At 39.8% G+C, this 14,239-nt stretch overlaps 1 protein-coding gene across 1 annotated transcript in view; it reads left to right on the top strand.

Moving 5' to 3' along the window:
- RNF24 (ring finger protein 24) overlaps positions 1 to 14,239 on the top strand; it is a 70,456-nt gene that overhangs the window by 50,086 nt on the left and 6,131 nt on the right. The window contains exons 3-5 of the mRNA XM_074317736.1: positions 209 to 251; positions 2,097 to 2,138; positions 13,756 to 13,835. Of these exons, the coding sequence (XP_074173837.1) occupies positions 209 to 251; positions 2,097 to 2,138; positions 13,756 to 13,835 (165 nt within the window). The remainder of the gene's footprint in view (positions 1 to 208; positions 252 to 2,096; positions 2,139 to 13,755; positions 13,836 to 14,239) is intronic.

Genomic DNA, 14,239 nt, shown 5'->3' with positions numbered 1-14,239 from the left:
TATATTTGGATAACATTTTATGGTTCGCTGGTCATTTTTCTCATAACATGATCACAGGTATGTCATTTGGGTATATTCCAGGATAAAGATTCTGGATTTTAAACCATAGATGATATAAACTAATACCAAAAATTAGCAGGTATTTTTATTTTTTTCAAATTGTTATATTGGAAATTTCAATATAGCATTGTTCATTTCTGTCTTTTAGGCTAAGACATCAAGCGCACAAAGAATTTTATGCCTACAAACAGGTGAGAAATTTACTTCAGATTGGCTTTGATCATGATTTTTATCAAAAAGAGAGAACTTAGGTTTCCACTCATATTTTAAGCTAGAACTCAATTTACTCCTGTTCGTTTTAGCATTTCACTTGCCAGTTTGCAGTGCAAAATGTATCAACTTCACTTTAAGTACTCTTCTTTCTTAAGCATTATTTGGAGTAATAGAAAGTTCAGCTGATACAATAATGTAATTTAAAAGGGAACTTTAGCCAGCATATTGCTAAAGAGAAATGCTGTAGCTTATAATCCTTAAAGTTACTGTTACCTAATGGAGTTCAGATTCCATTAAATGAATTTCTTCATTAGAACACATACCAGTTCCTCAGAAATGACCAGCTGTTAAATCATCTCCTCCCCTTTTGTACTTTAAATGTTAGCTTATGTGACACCACTAGAAGTCCAGATATTTGCATCATCACTGCTAACCCCTACCCCTTTGTACTATTCCTTTACTGATTAGTTCTTTAAAGTAATTAACTTTAAAGAATTAGCTTTTCTTGAAGGCCAAGTAAAATTTGTTTTTCCTTCCATGTGTCATCCACTCACATTTTACCACTGATACCAAACAGTGGACCTAAATTTTCTTTTGGCCCTAAGCATGAAATTATTTTTGTTGTTCTTAGCTTTCTTTTTTTTTTTTGGTCAAGCTTCAGCTTATTTGGGTCTTTAACTTTGCTGACACGATGTTACAGAGCCACCTCACCATTTTAGGATTACATATCTTTTTGTTCATCCTTTGTCCGTGTCCTTTTGAAATCTGAGCGCACTGAGTTCCTTAGCTGTCCACACTGGTATTGTAGGTGACCTCACATTCTTCCCTGTAAGTCTCATGTGGGATTCATCCAGACAGTGGAACGTTTTAGTTTTCTAAATGAATGAATCTTGTTGTCTCAATTCTATCATAACGTTGACCACCTATAAGATATGTGTACGTAAACTAACTAGAAAGTAAAATTGACCTTGGTGGCCATTTAAAGGGGGAGAATGACTGATAGAACTAATGAAGTCACAAGACATATGGTAAAAATTGTCTTTAAAAAATACTGAGTTGGAGATTTAATACATACCTGCCTAGCTAGATGGTAGCGTCTGGTTGTGATTTCTGAAAATATGCTTTGCCCTCAAAACTATTTTTGGTTCAGGAATATAAGATACTCAGAATGTAGAGACTTTCCCCAAATTTCACTTGCTTGTTTTTTCACCTTAAGGTGAACTATAACTCTAATAAGCTGTTTATTCTCAGAAATTTTCTATTTAAATAGTGATCTGCCCTCTTATCACTTGGCTTTCCTTTTAACTGATATCCAGTCACTACCAAGTCAGTTTAGGGACAGCACCTGGATGAATTTTAAACCTATAATTCTGGGTACAGCTAAAGTTTTCTGAGGATAGTGATGTATAATAAACTTCTAAAAGATTGATATTTTTTACCTTTTATAAATTACTAATCAATCAGTCCCATCAGCCAGTGCTATGTTTTACTAAATCATATTGCAATCAACCTCATTTATTTCCCCCCCCCCCATATTAGCACTTAGTCCATATGGGCACGTGTTAATGTCTTTTCCCAAAATTTAATCTGTTGTCAAAGAGATTTTTAAATTGCTTTCCGGGAGAATATTGCATCATTGCTCAAGTTCAAAGAACGTCGCTAAAACGTTCTGTCTCAAATTGTAAAAGAGGTTCTCTCCAGTATTGACTATAAGGAGAAATGAGTTATATACACAAAAGAAAAATATTTGTGAATATAATGAGAAAAATTTTTTAATTACAGGTTTAAATGGGCATAAGAACATACTTTTTTTTGTCTTACAGGTTATATTAAAAGAGAAAGTAAAAGAACTGAATTTACATGAGGTAAGTTGCCTTATAATGATTTTAATCTTCTTGAGCTATTTTCTAATAGAAGTGGTATGCTGTGGTATGGTTAAACATCTTTATTTTCAGAAGTTGAAAAAAAGTAGATTTATTTTGATCCGTGTAATAGAGTATTTAAGGGTAAGGTCACATAAAAATCAACTGTGTGAAGACTTTGAAAGTAACATAGCTCATGTTTTTACTAGGGATGGTGCCAGTTTAAGATTTCATGGCAGCAGGAGTGTTGCTTACTGTCCATGCTGTATGAGGAGGAGACAGATACAAGTTAGTTTTACTCTTCAAAATGAATTTGCAGTATTTTCACTTGAAAATGTTCCCAGGAATCCCTTCTTATCAATGTCACAAAAAAGCAGTGATTACTTCTTGGGGTTGGGAGTTTGGGGAGGTGTGGCAGAGGGTTGGAATTGGGACGAACATACGAATCCTTGGACTTTTCTGGTGTTGCAGCTGTGTGTTTGGTGCTCACTGTGTTATCGTCCTTGTGACTTAAATACACAAATGTGTGTGTGCACCTGTTGTCCACCTTAAGACACATAGTCTGTAAAAATTCTTTCTCATTTTATTCCTTGTGTTGCCTATGTATGTTCATAATTTTTATTTTTAAATTTAGGGCTCTTTTTCTTCCTCCTTTCTGAGCTTTTGAATTAGTGTTTTAAAGCAAGGACTTGGAAAGCTGTACATTGTAATATCTATTTTCCATATAGTCTAACGTTCGTGAAGCTACATAGCCAGTCTGTTTAAAGATAGTTTGTGAAATTCTTTGACTAATAACAAAAATTGTTTATATTATTATTGAACACTTTGAAATCATCTACTGCTCCTTTGCTCTTTCTGCATGTTTCTTATCAAAGAGTTGATATTCATAAACAGCATTTTAGACCTAACCTTGGATTAAACTCAAGCGTTGATTACTGATTGACTTTTAAATTTTCCCAAAAGTTAACTTTGGCACATGGCCAAAATTCATATGAAGTAATAAAGGGCAATCCCTTTTCTATTTAGGGTTTCTTTGATGGCCATAAATGAAAAGATTAAATTCTGACAGACATTAGCAATTTTGAATAACCAGGTTTGTCAGGAACAGAAGTCTTCCTTATTGGTTTGACCCATCAGTTTAGAATCTTTATCCTGAATACATGCATTGTGTTGCAGCATTGTATTAATGTATCAGAGTTAGTATCCCAGCTATACCCACCAAGTCCATTTTTTCAGAGTCTGACCAAGCTACTAATCCCACTGTTGTTTGAAGCTATAGCTGGGAAAGCCTAACCTTGCTCTACAGCTTGTTTCTGGAGGCCATCATGGATTTTTCACAATTCATTTGTTCCTTTCCAGTTGCATTTCTTGGTGATGAAACTATTTTTTGTCAAACTGTTGTATCCTTGTGCATTCCTGTAGCCTAATTATACAGTGATACATAATTTAGTTCTATGTAAGTACATGGAATTTGAGTATAATTATTAGTGAATAATTATAATAATGAAAAATCAGAGACAAGCTAAATTTCCATCAGTAATGAATAAATAAAACATGATAGACTGGAAGGTAATCCACCAAGAGGGGAAGGGAGGGAAGGAAGGTGACCTGATCAGTGAGTTACACTATGAGCTACTACTACACAGCAGGCAAAATTAGGAAGGAGCTCTACCTATAAGTACATCACTCAACCTGGGAAGATCTCTAATGGGATCTTGAGAAAAGAAAGTTGCAAAGTGATATCAATGTTTGTATCACATATGTAAACTAAAAGAAACACTACATTGTTCATGGGTTCATATGCATACTCCAGAGTGTTTTACTGGGTTTGAGGACACATTGATCACACAGAGAGGAGAGGGAAAAGATTAAGGGACGTTGGTCAAAAGGGACATTAGTTTTATATGCAATGATCTTAATTTTAAAGAAGGAAAATAAGTAAACATTAATTTTTAAATAATTTTTAAATTACTGAATATATAAAACATGTCAGACAGTATACTAAACCCTGGAGACACAAAGGAAGCATAAAATACTAATTTCTGCTCGCAAGAAGTTAGCAGTCTTGTAGAGGAGACTGTAAACGAGAAAGTCATAGACTGTGCAGGAGGGTGCTGTCTATTATCTGGAGTATACACTGCGAGTCCAGCATTGCATAATCACATAGCTTCTTCCTGGCACCTTGCAGACTCAGATGCCCAGACATCACCACCAGCACCACCCCCAGCTTCCGAGACAGTTGGCTCTACAGCTGTGACTATATCATTTTTTAAATTTTTTTCTACCAGTTTAGGAGTCAAGCAACACATAATAAATGAAGCTAAGGGGTGATATATATAGATTTTCAAAACATGAAAATAATCCTGTCTTAAAACCCATAGGTTTCCTGGTTTTTCTGTTCTTCCTCCATCTTTTAATAGAGACATAGAGAAGCAGATCTCTAAAACATTTCTAGTTCTAGCCATGCAAGTGGGATAATAAATGGCATCTAATGGAGTCTCGGGGGTCAAGAGAAACAGAAAGGTGCCGTGGAAGTTATGATGCACTGGGGCATGCAGATCCTGTGCAAAGAAGTTCCCAGCACTCAGTTCTAGCTAATTGTTGCCATGGGGGAATACAGCCCAGTTGTTGTGAGATCTGGGTTTTTTCAAAAGAACCCTGAGAGTCTTCGCATTAGGCTATAATCTGCTTTCCATCTGCATTTGGTTTTTGATTTGTTCCTGATAGTGTCCCCACTCTAGTTATGATAAGTGGTTGCTTTCTCCATTAAATTTCTTTTGCACCTCTGTCAAAAGTCAAATGACCATATTTTTGTGAGTCTGTTTCTGGATTCTCTATTTTGATTCATTGATTTATGTGCCTGTCTCTTCAGTCTTGATTACTGTAGCTTTATAGTAAGTCTTAAAATCAAGTAGTATGATTCCTCCAACTTTATTCTTCTTTTCCAATACTGTTTTAGCTAGTCAAGTGCCTTTGCTCTTCATGTAAATGTTAGCATCAGCTTGTCGATATATACCAAAAACAAAACAAAAAAAGTCCTGGGATTTTGATTAGTAATGCATTAAATCTATAAAGCAGTTAGGGGAAAATTGGGATCTTTACCATGTTGAGTCTTCTAATTTATAAACACATTATGTTTTTCCATTTATTGCTTTATTTGAAGCTCTGTTGTTAGATGCATACAGATTTAGGCTTTTTATGTCTTCTTGGTGAATTGAATTTTATAATGTCCCTCTTCATCCCTGGTACTTTTCTTTGCTTTGAAATTTTTGTCTGATACTAATAAAGCCATTCTAGCTTCTTTTATTTTTTAAGATTTTATTGGGGAAGGGGAACAGGACTTTATTGGGGAACAGTGTGTATTTCCAGGACATTTTTTTGGAGAACAGTAGTGTTTTTTTCCCAGGACTCATCAGCTCCATGCAAGTCAAGTTGTTGTCCTTTCAATCTTTTTTTTTTTTTAAGGAGATTTTTTTTTTTTAGGGGAACAGGACTTTATTGGGGAACAGTGTGTACGTCCGGGACATTTTCCAAGTCAAGTTGTTGTCCTTTCAGCCTTAGTTATGGAGGGCACAGCTCAGCTCCAGGTCCAGTTGCCGTTGCTAGTTGCAGGGGGCACAGCCCACCATCCCTTGTGGGAGTCGAACTGGAAACCTTGTGGTTGAGAGCCCGCGCTCCAACCAACTGAGCCATCTGGCCACCCGGGAGCTCAGCGAGAGCTCACTGACTTCATTCTAGTTGCGGAGGGTGCAGCTCACTGGCCCATGTGGGAATCAAACCAGCAGCCCCTTTGCCTAGAGCTCACGCTCTAACCAACTGAGCCACCCTTCTGCCCCACACTCTAGCTTCTTTGGATTAATGTATGCATGGTCTGTCTTTTTCCATCCTTTTATTACTTTCAGTCTACCTATATAATTATATTTGAAATGAGTTTTCTTATAGACATCATATAGTTGAGTCGTGTTTCTTAATCCATTCTGCCAATCTGTCTCTTAATTGGTGTGTTTAGACCATTTACATTCAGTGCAGTTATTGATATGTTTGAAATTAGGTCTACCATTTTATTGTCTTCTGCTTTTCCCTCTCTTTTTTATGTCTTTGTTTCCCTTTTCCTGCCTTCTTTTCAGTTATTTGAACATTTTTAGTATTCCACTTTATCTATTGTGATTTTGACTATATTTTTGTATAATTTTTTAGTGGTTGCTTAAGGATTACAAAATAAATACTTAGAATCAATTTTTAGCACTTCAACTGGAAAGTAGGAAGCTTATATCCATATAGATCCTTTTACCTTCCCCCTTTACGCAGTAGCTGTCATATCACATCTATATACATTGAAAATCCCATGAGACCGTGTTACATTTTTTACTTTTAACCATTAGATATATTTTAAAGAATTTAGGAGAGGAAGAGTAGTCTGTTATGTTTATCCAGATATTTACCATTCCCAGTGGTGCAAGTTCCCTTCCTATGTCATATTCCTTCTGTCTGATCACCTTCCTTTAGCAATTCTCTTAGAGCAGATCTGCTGGCTATGAATTCTGTTCGTTTGCTTTCTTCATCTAAGAATATCTTTATTTCACCTTCATTTCTGAAGGATATTTTTGTTGGATATAGAACTCTGGGTTGACAATTCTTTTCTTTCAGCACTTTTAAAATCTTGTACCACTTCCTTCTGACTTCCACGGTTTTCTGATGAGAAATTAACTGATCTCCTATCAGTAATGCATTATTTTCCTCTGGCTACTTTCCAGATATTTTCTTTGTCTTTAAGTTTTTAACTATTTGTTATGATGTCTAGGCATGGATTTCTTTGGGTTCATCGTGTTTGGTTTTTACTCAACTTCACAAATATGTAGGTTTGTCTTTCCCCAAGCTTGGAAAGTTTTCAGCCACTATTTCTGCAGATCTTTTTCCTGCATTACACTCTTTCTATCCTTCTACCCAACCAGAGAAGGCCTCATCCACCTGCTATTGCCACATGTGCCAGTCAGAACGTGCATAGCAGAACTCTGAGGCCACATCCATAGTGCAGTGGTATAGCCATCCACATAGCTTCTAAATTTGAACAAGAAGGAACAAATTGGATCCATCCTTCCTTCCATCAGCATTGCGTGTATGTATAGAAAAGAAAGGAAGACCTGCTCCCCTCTGCATCTCAGCAGCAGCTGGGATCCTGGCTGCACAAGAACCAGGAAGAGCCATCTTTAGGTCATTTTCCCACGTCAGGCAGGTAGTGGGTGAGAAATCATGTGGCAGGCACACTGTAGCCTTGCTCTGCCCTGTGTTCCGTAGGAAGTTCAGACTTGTACGCTGAAAACTACAAAAGACCTAAATAAATGGAAAGACATTCCATGTTCATGGTTTGGAAGACTTACTATTGTTAAGAGGGCAGTATTCCCCAAAATATTTACAGAATCAACACAATCTCTATCAAAATCACAGCTGCCTTTTTTTTTTTTTGGTAGAAATTGCTGAGCAGATCCTAAAATTCACATAGAAGTGCAAAGGACCCCAGAATAGCGAAAAACAATCTTGAAAAAGAATAACAGAGTTGAAGGCTACACACGTCCCAATTTCATTACTTTCCACAAAGCTACAACAAGTCAAGTCGTTGTTTCAATCTAGTTGTGGAGGGCGCAGCTCACAGTGGCCCATGTGGGGATCAAACCCGCAACGTGTTGTTAAGAGCACTGCGCTCTAACCAACTGAGCTAACCGGCCGCCCCAAGACAGTCTTAATTAAGACTGGCAGATGGATAGACATACAGATCAATAGAATAGAATTGAGAGTTCAGAAGTAAACCCAGACATTTATGGTCAGTTGATTTTTTTACCCTCTTCTTCCACCTCCCGCTCTCCCCCACTCTAGTTCAAGCCATTGTTTCTCAGTCTAGTTGTGTAGGACGCAGCTCCCTGGCCCATGGTGGTATAATGAGACTTGTGCTACCCCTGGCTGAGGCAGTGGGTCAGCTGCTCACAGCAGCGCACGGCAGCACGGCGCTCCAACCACCTGAGCCACTGGGCCAGCCCTGGTCAGTTGATTTTGGGTGCCAAGGCAATTCCATGGGGAAAGAGTAGTCAGTCTGTTCAACAAATGGTGCTGGGATAACTAGATAACCACATGCAAAAGAATGAAGTTGAAGCCGTGCTTCACACCATATACAAAATGGATCAAAGACCTAAATATAACACCTAAAATTATAAAACTGGAGGGTTCAGAAGGCTTCTGTGTTGGTTATCACATGGAGGTGCTGGGCGAGTGGCGTGGCCAGAGAGGACATAACGCTCTGTGCGTCTTCCCACATACCTTGCCCTGTGTATCTCCATCCAGCCAGTGATTTGTATCCCTTAATACCCTTTGTAATAAATCGGTAATGGAGTGAGTAAATTGGTTTTCCTGGGTTCTAGGAGCCATTTTAGCAAATTAGTCAAATCCAGCGAGGCGGGTATTGGAACCTCCAATTTGTAGCCACTGCTTGAGCAGAAGCACAGTGACAACCTGGGCTGTGACTGGCACCTGAAATCCAAAGGGAGGGAGCTGTCTACAAGACTAAACCCTTAGCCTGGGGAATCTAATGCCAGTTCCAGCTAGTGTCAAAATTGAGTTGAATTCTTGGATACCCTGCATATGTCTTGAGGATTGCTTGGTATTGTGTGTGTGGGAAGCCTCCCACCCTACCTTACACACTGGAATTGGATTCAGGAACCCTTTTCAGTATGATAATAGCACTGTGGCTATTTTTATTAAAAGTACTTATTTTGACATTTATGTATTGAAATATGTGTGGATAAAAGGACAGTGTTTGAGATGTGCTTAAAATAATTCAGCAGAAGAGCAAAAATGTGGGGGAATGGAAGGCATAGACGACAATTGGGTGGCGCTAATAATTGTGGAAGTTGATTGATGGTTATATAGAGGCTCATTATACTATTTGCTTGACTTGTATTTTTGAAATTTGCATAGTAAAAAGTTTTAAAAGTTTGTTTTTTTTTTTAGATAATCAGAGAAATTTTACTATAGATTGAGTATTAGATGATATCAGGGAATTACTGTAACTTTTGTTAGGTGCGTAATAGAATGGTGGTTATGCAAAAAAGAAACAAAACAAAAAAAAGATTGTCCACATCAGTTCGACTTGCATTCTGAAGCATTTGTGGGTGAAATTGAAATAACATGGTATACAAAATTTATTTTAAAATATTCTGGCTGAAACAAGTGAGAAGGAATAGGTGAAACAACACTGGCAAATATGGTTATTGAAATTGCATGATAAAGGCATATAGATAGGAGTTTATTATACTATTTTTTCTACTTTTGTATATGTTTGAAATTTTCTGTAATGAAAACTAAAAACAAAAACAAAACTCCTCCCAGTATAGAGAACAGTCTCAGTGCACACATCAGCCATGTACTGTTCACAGTGAAAAAGGGTAATGCTTTGTTTCAGTCCTGCTCTGAGAAAATTTCTGCTTCTGAGACTCCCTCTCCCGCCCCTTCACCTGCAGCCAGGGTATGAGCTGGATGTGGGGCCTATGGGACATCCTTGGTTTGCATGTTCACACTGGGCTTCACTTCTGGGTATCTTAGCAACTCCAATTTTCCCAGGAGCCCTAAGCCTGGTGAACATCCGAAGACTGCCAGATATTGAGCCAAGGTGGGCTGGAGTCTGAAAAAGAGATTCTGGAGGCTCCGCTGAGTGGTCTGACCTCAGAGCTCTGTGGAAACACAAAGGGATCCTGCAGAGAGAAGGCCACACCATGACAGCCAATCAGCCTCCTCCCAAGAGTACATCAAATAGTGTGGAACATGGTGGCACAGGGGAAAGATATAAAGTGTGGAAACAATGTACATTGGAGTCCCAGCTCTTCCACCTTCTAGCTGTGACAACCTGGAGAACTCACTTCAGTCTCAGTTTCATCTTTACACTTTTTACGTAAACAAACAAAAAAATAAAAAAATAAAATTACGAAACTCTTAGAAGTAAACATAGATATAAATCTTTATGGACTTGGATTAGACAATGGTTTCTTAGCCATGACACCTAACAGATAAGCAACCAAAGAAAAAAAAATAAATTGTACTTCATCAAAATTAAAAACTTTTGTGCTTCAAAGAACATTATCAAGACAACCCACAGGGAGAAAATATTTGCAAATCTTGTATCTGATAAGAGTCTAGTATCCAGAATATATAAAGAACTCTTACCACTCAGTAAAAAGCCTATAAAATAAAAATACATGCAAATATTTTACCCTAGTCTTTTCACTCTAACGGTCTTTTGCAGGACAAAAGTTTTTAAATCTGATGAAGTCCAATTCATCAGTTTTTTTCTTTGGTTGCTTATGCTTTAGGAATCATATGCTTCCCCCTCCTTCTTCCGCCTCCCACCCCGCACACACACACTCTGGTTCAAGCTGTTGTTTCTCAGTCTAGTCGTGTAGGACGCAGCTCCAGGGCCCATGCTGGTATTAGGAGCCTTGTGCTCCCCTGGCTGAGGCAGTCGGTCGCCAGTTATCGGCCAGCCGCTCACAGCAGCTCATGGCAGCCCTTGCAGGATGCCAGCCGCTCACAGTGGCTGCTGGCAAGAATCATGTTTTTGATGCCTATGGATGTTCAATTGCTCCACTACAATTTGTTAAAAAAGCTGTCCTTCTCCACTGAAATATTTTTGCACCTTTGTCAAAATCAGTTGGCTATCTGATAAGGGATTTGTGTCTAGAATATATAAAGAATTCTTGCTATTCAATAATAAAAAGCAAAATAACCCAACTAAAATACAGGCAAAGGATTTGAATACACGGTTCTCCAAAGAAGATATACAAATGGCCAATAAGCACAACATTATTAGTTATTAAGGAAATGCAAATCAAAACCACAATGAGATGCCAACGTCACACCATCAAGGATAGCTATGTCAAAAAGACAATAATAATAAGCTGAAGAGCAGGAGAAACTGGAACTTTCATACACAATTGCAGAGATATGAAATGGTGCAGCCACGTTGGAAGACAGTTTAGTAGTTCCACAAAAAGGTTAAAGAGTTACCAACTCTGGAGTAGCAACTCTACTCCTAGACATATATACCCAAAAGAATTGAACACTCAAACAGATACTTGTACCCCAGTGTTTAGAGCAACATTATTCACAATGACCAAAAGGCAGAAACAGCCCCAGTGTCCATCAACAGATGAATGGATAAACAAATGTGGTATATCCATATAATGGATATTATTTAGCTATAAAATTGAAGCATTGATTCATGCTACAGCACGGATGAACCTTGAAGGCGTCATGCTAAGTGAAAGCAGACACACACAAAAGACCACGTATTATATGATACCATTTTATGATTCCATTCCATGCTGGAAATGACCTGAATAGACAAATCCATCAAGACAGAAAATTGATTAGTGGTTTCCAAGGACTGGAGAAGGTGGAATAGAGAGTGACTGCTTATGGTATGGGCTTTTGGGCACAGGTGATGAAAATGTTCTGGAATTAAGATGGTAGTGATGGTTGCACAACTCTGAATATACTGAAAACTGCTGAATTGTACACTGTAACTGGTGAATATTATGGTATGTGAATTATATCTCCATTTAAAAAAAGAGATGGGAACTCAGACTGGAGAAACAATCTGTTGCCAACATACTGCAAAGTAAAGCTCATTTGCAAAATATGATCTGTAAAGTTGTAAAATTAGTTTGACCCTTCAGGGAACTTCTAAGAAGTCAGATCTGAGGCTTTTCTCTGCGTGATTGCCCTTGGCTTTTGGTCACCGTTAGCACTTAACATGTCAGAATTTTTATTTTATTTTTTTTCAGGTGACTATAGTTTTAGAATTTATTTGAAAATAACATAATAGCACATTATAACCACTAATAGTAACGCCGTTTTGAAAAGGCTACAAATCTAATTTTTGATCCTGGAAAAAATAAGCAAATAAAAATGAGTGACTTGTCCAACGTCTTGCCCTTTGGTGGGATCAGCACTGACTCCCCAGAGGGCAGAGCTAGCAGTCCTGTGTTTCAGGAGAAGGCTGTGCTGGGAGGGGGGGGCAGCTGGGTGTTTCAGGCCAGAAGCCTGTTCACACAGTCCAGGAGGTGGGAACAGCTTTCTCCCTTTACACATGGACAGCTGAGGCCCATCTGTGAGATCACGCCAAGGCTGGAACTGCTAGTTTCTCATCTTTACCCACAAATTGTTCTCAACCTTTCTCCAGAAAGCAAAATGAGCTTGAAAATAGTGCTGCCATTGCGAAATTTAAGCATGAATAAGAACAACTGGCACTGTTACACTGCCTTACTGCCTCCTCCGCTCTGCACCCCCAGCCTGAGCTGACGACAGTCTTGTGACGGGGGTGGGGTGGGTGGTGTCTTCACTTTACGGATGGAGGGACAGAGCTTGAGAGGCATCATTATGGCAGAGGCCACACAGCTGGTGGGTGTCTGAACCAAAGCCAGCAGTCTGTCCTGCCCTCCTCCCTGCTCTCCTGCTGTCTCTCCTGCAGTAACGCCAAGTCGGGTAAGACACTTACCCATTCTCCTCCTCCTGGGAAGGTCCTGTGTGCTACGTACACAAGGCCCTGCAAGCTCCCGAGAGAAGGGTGCTGGAAGACCAACATTCACAGCACTGGCCACAGGGGACAAGAGCCATATGTCCTGTCACATAACCTAAGAAGACTGGGTTACATGTTATAGGTTATAAAACAAGTGACAAGGAGGCCATGTCAGTAGTCTGGGCGAGAAGTGGTGATGGTTGAACCAGGATCCCTGGCGATGGACAGGGAAGCAAGCAGTGAGGAGTTCAAGCTTCGGGTGGCAGATAGAAGTGGTACAGCAGCTCGTCAGTGCAACACACCTGGGTCCCCAGCCAGGCCCAGCACTCACCAACTACATGGCCTCAGGGAATGTGGTGATTGCTCTGAGCTCATCTGTAAAGTGGGTAATGTGACGATACTTGGTGTCCCTGAGCACTGATTAGTGCCCAGGAGGTAGTGGTTGGAACCCAGCCTCTGGGTGTAAAGGAGGCCTCGCTCCGAGCAACGGGGCCTTTGCCACCTGTCAGAGAGCCATCCCGGCCCCATCTGTACATTTTCATAAGTTTAAGTTCAGAGACTCATGAATAACTTTTTATATGACACTGACAGAAGGGCAAGGCCAAAGTGAGGGGCCCCAGAAGCTATGAAAAACATTTTACCAGAGAAAGGAGAGCCCCAGGACCTGCCCTGGGGCGTGAGCAGCCCCTCCCGGGCCTGTGTGGCTGAGAGGCCAGAGCACCCCTGCAGAAAGTCAGCCCCTTGGCACACCACAGGCAAGTTATGTTGTGTCCAGAGAATAAACCGAAGTCAGACTCTTCTGACGCACTGAAGTCAGGAAGCTGCCTCTTGCTTTCTGTCTTCTCCCATCTGCCCTCCATCTTTGAAGACGTGCAACAGAAAGAGCAGGAGACGCTTCTTCAGAAGACCTTGCCTATTCAAACCTGTTTCTTTCACTTAATGAACTTGGGATATTGTAAGTCCCTTCCCATGGCTGGGCCTCAGGGGTCTGCACTTGACTTTGTGGCCTGGGAGAGCACTTGGCAGACACTTTGCCTCATCTGTGAATTTATCTTTCAGCTCTGTGCAGTGTGTCTAGAAGACTTCAAGCCTAGAGATGAGTTGGGGATTTGTCCATGTAAGCATGCCTTCCACAGAAAGTGAGTATTGGTGTGGTATTATTTAAGGGGACCTGAGTTTGTGGCACATCGACCAACTAATGGGTTTGGTACAGTGCCAGACAAGCTTGATGGCTTCGCGATTGGTCTGTAAGGCAGAAAGCACCCTACAGGGTGGGACAGGTGTGTGTACATGACATCGGGCGGGATCCAGTGGTGGACCGTGACCACCATGGCAGGACTTTGGGCAGAGAGCCAGATGAGCCCACACCTCCTTGGAGCCCAAGCTCTAAACAGCTACTTACTGGAACTTTCCAATGAGAGCTTCCATTCTTAAAAACTTAATCAAAACCACAGTTATTTTAAATCACTATAAATAAGTCTGAATGTAAACAGTAGTGTGGGGGTGGCTCTCCTTTCGTGCAGACACATTCATATTCCCCCCT

This window comes from Rhinolophus sinicus, linkage group LG13 (genome assembly GCF_036562045.2).
Source record: "Rhinolophus sinicus isolate RSC01 linkage group LG13, ASM3656204v1, whole genome shotgun sequence".
Taxonomy (NCBI): domain Eukaryota; kingdom Metazoa; phylum Chordata; class Mammalia; order Chiroptera; family Rhinolophidae; genus Rhinolophus; species Rhinolophus sinicus.
This window is presented reverse-complemented; position numbering and strand designations above follow the sequence as displayed.